The 6,882-nt window shown below is 43.8% G+C and overlaps 1 protein-coding gene across 4 annotated transcripts in view; it reads right to left on the reverse strand.

The window, feature by feature from the left end:
- The window catches only part of NPNT (nephronectin), a 50,559-nt gene extending 44,361 nt beyond the window's left edge, over positions 1 to 6,198 (reverse strand). For all 4 annotated transcript variants that reach the window (XM_061993895.1, XM_061993894.1, XM_061993897.1 and 1 more), the window contains exons 1-2: positions 5,941 to 6,198; positions 4,431 to 4,531 (exon numbers count right to left, since the gene is read on the reverse strand). In XM_061993895.1, coding sequence (XP_061849879.1) covers positions 4,431 to 4,531; positions 5,941 to 6,011 — 172 coding nt within the window. In that variant the 5' untranslated portion in view covers positions 6,012 to 6,198. The remainder of the gene's footprint in view (positions 1 to 4,430; positions 4,532 to 5,940) is intronic.
- Positions 6,199 to 6,882: the final 684 nt, after the last annotated feature.

Genomic DNA, 6,882 nt, shown 5'->3' on the forward strand with positions numbered 1-6,882 from the left:
CGTGCAATGATGCATGCCTCAACATGGTTTGCTCTATATACTTTAAAACCATGTTGAACAGGTTTGGGGTTAGGACAAGACACTAAGTACCACAGATGCAGTTGCCTTACAATGCAAAAGGACTTACAAATTAGAAGTGTACAGTTGACAACTGCTCTGACCTAAAATGCTCTGTCACAGGAAGTCAAAGCCCCCTACTCTGAAAGAAGAAATCCAAAAGAAACTTCTACCCTCACACTTCTGCTCTGAGGCGTAGTTTTGCTGTGTGCATAACAATGACACATAAAATGCAAGACAACAGCCCTGTTTTTAGACACAACTTTATCAACACACCATTTTTCCTGTTTTTGCTTTTGTGTGATTACTCCCACTTACAGCTACAACTTTCACTACCACTTAAGATGCAGGTAAATCCTGCAGGCTCGGCAACAACGTGGGATTTTTCAACTAATTTCAACTGGGATGTTTAACACCTAACCTGAATGTACAAATGCTGTGGCACACCATCACTCTAAAGGATCAGCTCTACCAATAATGCGGTTCCTTCACGTGAACCAAGAGTTGTTGCTTAAAGAACATTTCTGCTGCTTCCAAATAAGCCTTTCCACATAGCAATTTCAACCAATAAACAAGTCTACATGTCAGATCAAAACCTCAGAAAGGCTACTTAGTTACCTTAGTGATGGGATAAATCCACTGTTCTAAACCTGGATTAGGCCACTAAATAAGTGTGGATGGATTTTCAATTTGCAAGGACTTGGAAATGCCAATGAGTTATGTTGATTTAACCCTTTTGAAAACAGGGCTATATTTGAATCAATTGCAAAATGGGTCTAGTTGCCTATTCGTGGATCTCACTTTGGTGCTCACGACCTGCAAGTAGAAAAAAAATAAAATCGAAGCCATGTCAGAGTTATTAGTTATTTCAGTTGGAAGGACACCTTCTAAGAGCACTTGCTAGAATCAGAAAGAGCTTTTGATAAGGTAATTTCACATCACAGAAGACAGAATATTTCTAATAGCTGAGATGTTACAGCTGACACTGACAGGCTTTGGAAGCAAGTTTACAGACAAATCAGACCTACATGCACTTCATCACATCTACAAATCTTGATTGGTATATTTTATTAGCAAGAGACGAGATGTTTTAAAGGAAGAGTGTAAATTAAAGGATTTCAACTTCTTTCTACATGTTTATAAGAATGAAAAAGACAGCTGAGTTATGCTGACTTGTGTTACTAAGCAGCAGTAAGCAGGATTATGCTCTATGTGCACTCCTTAATCAGAGAGACATAAAAGGAATTACTCCACACTTCATAAATGCAAGTTTAGCTAACAGTTCAGTTTCCATTTGCAACTGTATTGATAGATTATAGATGGAAGCTGAGGAGCACGGAGTCACCAAGCTTAATGAGTTACTGCTCTTCGGCTGCGCCACAGTCCCACCCCGTCACAGCTGACACATACATCTGTCACAACTAAACCATTACCTTAAAATCACACAGCTGCTTTAAACAAACACAATTTTTTCCTCAATAGTCATGGGCAGAAGCACGCCCACACATGTTTGGTTGAGCAGCTCGGCTGGACAGCAAAAGATATATCTAGGTTTGTTAGGGATCCCTCGTCCATGGTTCTCCATGGTTCAGAGGTCTCTATAAGTTAGCCTGGGACAGCCCTGTTACATATCAGAGCCTACATTCATGTTACACTCTGGGTCTAGCCTAGCTCTCACTTTTTGTCAGAAAGATAAATTCAGAGGTAATTAATGCCTATGTAGTAAATTATGTGTGAATAAGCAGGTGAGAGTCCAAAGGATGTACCAAGGATGGCTCAAAGTAGTTTGAGAAAGCCAGTTCAAACTCACCAGTAAATAACTCAGCATTATTTCCTAAATATTTACAGCTTCTCTTTTGGACTCCGTCGTAAATTTGGGTCCCACTACTAATTCTTAAGCCTGACTATACTCATATTCATTGTGAAAATACAATTGTTTCTAGAAGGGACAAAGAAAACTTTCATCTAGCGGGAAAAGGCTGATGTGAATGCCAGTCATTCTGAGCTGAGGACTAAGAGGTTCACCTTTCTCCACATAGAAAGCAGGAGAAATAATTGTGTACTTGTTTTTTTGGAATTTTTTCAGGAATATTCCTTTGTACAGTAAAACACTCAAGTTTTCCTTTGAGGCCAGGAATGCTGCCTTCTGTTCCAGGTTAATCCTTCATACCGAATGCCACATTCCCAAGGTGAAGTTGAGTACAGATTTGCTGTTTGGCTGCAAGCACCAGAAAGATTCACTTTCATTTAGTGTAATCTCCCACTCTGTGATACTACTGGAATTTTCATTACTCACAGCTCGGGCAGATTTTCTTGTTTTATTTTGCTAAGAGTTTGGCTCCTATATAAAAACTAGAAGGAGCTGTTTAAGTTTTTTTGTAAGGTTTTCACCCAAACAGTTTAGAATCTTCTGAATCTTACGAACCAGTGAATCAAAAACTATCAGCACCTAGTGTACAGGAATTAAAAAAATGGGGGAGAGGGGATGAAAAATGCATTTAGGTATCTAAGTGATAAATGTATTCTTTTAAAAGTCTAGTCCCAACTACTGGAGATGACCACATAAAATTCATCTCTGTATTTCTTGGAAATCATACATGAAGAACCAACCTGTGAATAACAGACTAAAATGCACATGGAAGGAGGTGTGAATTCACCTAGCTTTAGTGTTAAAACAGAGTATTTAGGTATCTGGAAATTCTGGCACTACGAATGACCTTATTGACAAAACTGTAAGAGTAAAAAAATATAATATACAGGAAGTATTTTGTTACTTTCCTCTCCTTTTCAACCTTCAGTTTTTAATCTTTTGACAGTATCACTGGATGTTAGTCCTGTTTCCCAAGATCATAAAAATGCAACCCCAATCAAACTTGGTAATAGTGAGAAATTTACTTCCACCTAAACATGAGCTGCAATTTATGGTCACAACTCAGGAGACAACTTGTCTTAGAAAAAGAGTCTTTTTAATGTTTCAGGAAGTTTTTGTTTTCTTTTTGTTTGCTGACTGAATTTTTTTTAAACTATGTGAATTATTGATACTTGCCATCATAGCCTCAAACATCTAAATGCTTGATGATTTTTAAATGAAACTGCAGTATGAAAGATGGATATAGACTCTATCATCTCTTCAGTAGCCTCAATCAACCTACTTAACATTCTCCTTCCTTCTCTATAAACATTCATCCCAAGGAAAGGTATACTTGTGATCAATTAGAGCCCTAAAAATCAAAATTATTCATGATATGGCCTCAAAGATATCAATCTGGGAACTTTACATCAAAGAATAGCATCAGGGATGTTATATTCCAGAAGTACTTTACAGAGCCTTTTTTACCAATCATCTTAAACACCTGTTAAACGCTGTGGGCTTTTAACACACTTGAGAAGGAAATAGCTAATCTTGCTGTTTACAGATTTGAACAAAACCTTTGCTGAGAGTCTACATTTCCATTGCCAATGTTATTTCTCCATTTTCCCTAATATTTGCCACCTACAGTCACTGCCCTAAAATACCTGTTTTACTTTTTAAATGGCTTGGCAGAAAACGATCTAGTTTGTAAACATTTGCATCTACGTTAATTAAAAAAAATAAACTCAACTTCCCTCCCCAGGGACCACTATTTATGGGTTCACTCCTGCAAAAAAATAGGGGGGGGAAATCACTCATGTATGCATCGTTAAACACAAGTGTTCCCAGTATCAAAGGCTGTCATTGTAACAAGCTGAGGTCTCTATGACACTCCTAATAACTTTAACTTTACACAGTGCTAGCTGCCGCAACAGAATACCTTTTGAAGACATAGTTAATGATGAAGACTTTTCTACTCAGTTATACTGCAATTATATCAAAGATTTTAGATAAATGAGAGAATCGCAGAGGTGTTTCTCTTCACATGTGATTCAGTAAAAGGATGCTGTCAGTCAGACCTATTCCCTTAGTTTGGGGTTACTGAAAGAATGTTTGAATTCAATACCAACTGAAACATTTCCAACCACTTTTGAAGTGCAACATCAGCAATTTGGGTTTCCTTCTTGGACACAAATATTCTCTCCCTGCAGTGCTCGTAACATGACATAGTGTAGCGTTATGTCAGGCTATTAGAGCAGACCATTAAATAACGCAGAAACCAATTCACAAATTCTCATTGCCTTACCAAAAGTTTGCCTTTCTTGATTGCAATCATTTTTAGTACCGTTAATAACAAGCAGGATTTTAATGTGACAACATCCTTCTAGGTAAGTCAGACTCACACGTGCCGAGGCCTAAGCCCTGCGTTCTAAGAACATGTGCAAACATGTGCAAGACGTGACTAGGTGCATATAAGCCTTTCCTACAAGTGACAAGAAGCCCCAGCAGCAACGATACTCACGTTGGCATTGTCCCCAGGACAATCGGGCCCAGCCCCAGCAGCAGTCAATTCTGCTTCCAAACCGACACAGTCCTGCAGAGGAAACTATTTGTCTGGGCCACCTGAACAAGACAGTTCAAAAAAGTCGAGTGAAACATTTTGAAAGTAGTTAATATTATTCTAGAATTAAATAAAACAAAAGAAAAAACTCCACAAAATATAAAGACCATAAAAAAAAATTCTCCTGCATGGAGGTACATACTGCTCTAAACTAAGTCTATGATACTTCTATCATTAATACGTCACTGAGTTCAGAAACTGTGAATAACTATAGGTGAAGACTGGAAACGATAATTAGAGTGACTTTGCAAAGCCTGAAAAACCTGATATGCTTTGCAATACACTCTCTGCTGCCACTGTCAGGCTAGTATTGAATAATTTCTGAAGTCCAAAACAGAATTGATAGCATCAAATAAACCACTATAGTAAAGTTTCACCATTTGTTTATTTCACAACACGTCGCCAAATTTTCTCACTGAAATAGTAAAGGCAAAAAAAATCAAAATGCAAGTTTTCTGATCTGTTAAACAAAAATTAAATACGAAAGGGAAAGTGTAGTCTTCCCTTTTCCTACAGAAAAGATGCCGCAGCTCCAGGCAATTACAAAGTATTGATGGAAATTTTTAATGACAATCTGAAATAACGTGAACGCTGCGTTGGAACACATCCTAAAAAGAAACCCTCGGAGAGGGGTTATATACACACAGAACTGTCGTGTCGGGCAGCTGCTCCTTGCAGCACTAATCAAGCGTTCCCCAACTTGCCTCACAGCCTCTCACTACACCTGACGCGGCTCAGCATGACCCACGAGGCACACGCTCTCCCAGCGCTCATTTTCACCACGCCTCACGTAAAAACTTGAGTTGCGATCTTCGCCGTATTCTGTTGCAAGCGCCTCGAGGCATCAATAAACTAATTTTATTCTTACAGCACGCGAAGTGCTTTGTTTTTAATTCTTGCAGGACGAAATCTTGCCAGAGCAATAAACTTTTGATGCCTAAACCCATATTTAGGTTGCCTAACGATGTGCGGCACTGGCTTCCCGCGGGCCAAGGGCGAGCCGGTCCCGGAGAAGGCCGGGAGCGGCACCGGGCGGCACTGGGTCCCGCCTGCCCCGCGCCTTCACCTGCGGGGGGGCGGCCGCCCGCTGGGCGCGGGGACGCGGTGCTCGGCCCGCCGGCACCACTTCTCGTCTGGGGGGTGGTGGGAGTACCTACACAAGTCCCGCCGAGGGCTGCGGAGAGGCAGCCCCGGGAGACGACAACAAGCCTAGGCACACCGCGCGCCGGCGGTCTAGAGGCAGTTCGGAGCTCGCGTGCCGTTACAGTGGTCGGCGCCGAAGCCCCCCGCCCGCCTCGGGGAGAGCCCCGGCTCCCTCCGCTGTCCCCGAGGAGGCTCCGACCTGCCCGAGGAAACACCAACTTCCCTTCCCGGCAGGCACCCGACCACCCCCGCGGAAGCCGGCACCCACCTTCTGTCAAACTCCCCGGCCGCCCCCAGGCAGAGGCAGGACGCCAGGAGCAGCCGCAGGGAGAGCTCCATGGCCGGCGGGGCTCTCCCGCCGCGCGAGCCGGCCCGGGAAGGGCAGCGGTTCCAGAGGCTTTCCCCACAGCCGCCTTACGAGGCGGACTGCGGGACGGGGCGAGTCCCGGCTGCTACCGACACCGGCTGCGCCGCGACAGCTCCGGATCGGCGGCGGCGAGCCCCCGTTGCTCTGCCCGCCCGCCGCGCTGCTGGGCGGAGGCGGCGCCGCATGGGGAGCGGCAGCGCCGCCCGCCCCCGGCAGAGGCGCCCGCGGTCGGGCGGGCCGCCCTCCTTCCCCAGCGCTGAGGGGCACCTGGTAGGGCCGGGCCCCCCGCCTCCGTGCTCAGAGGCGCCTGGCGGCCCGCGGGCAAAGCTCGGGCTCTCGGCGTGTGCCAGCTCTCTCGGTAGAGCTGGTATAAGAGCTGGGGGAAAACGAACCTCCCAGTACCGTCTGACAGGGAAAACTTGCAGTCTAAAGGTGTTAAGAACAGTGCGCTTTGGTTTTATAAGCTTCCTAAGCTCGAACTTCATCAAGTAGGACAGCCACTCACTCTTGTCTGTGGAGAGGAGTCTCAAGCCAAGAGCATTAGAATTTGGCCAACCAAACTTCCCCCAGAAAACAGCTTTTTGAAAGAATTGCAAGGTGTATGAGTTTTGTTTTGGTTTTTTTTCCTGGTTCAAACACTCATAGCTCTCAGGTGTTGGCATGTGTGACATAAGGTGTCCTGGTGCTTGTCCAGAAGACAAAAGTGAGAGGTTCAAACATTGCCCATGCGCTATGTAACAACATCCTAGCACCAATATCAATAGCAATGGCTGCATCTCTACTCTGCATTAACATGTTCAAATACAGAAGTTATTTTTGTTTCTATGAACTACAGCTATTGAG

Source organism: Colius striatus, chromosome 3, assembly GCF_028858725.1.
Source record: "Colius striatus isolate bColStr4 chromosome 3, bColStr4.1.hap1, whole genome shotgun sequence".
In the NCBI taxonomy this organism is placed as follows: domain Eukaryota; kingdom Metazoa; phylum Chordata; class Aves; order Coliiformes; family Coliidae; genus Colius; species Colius striatus.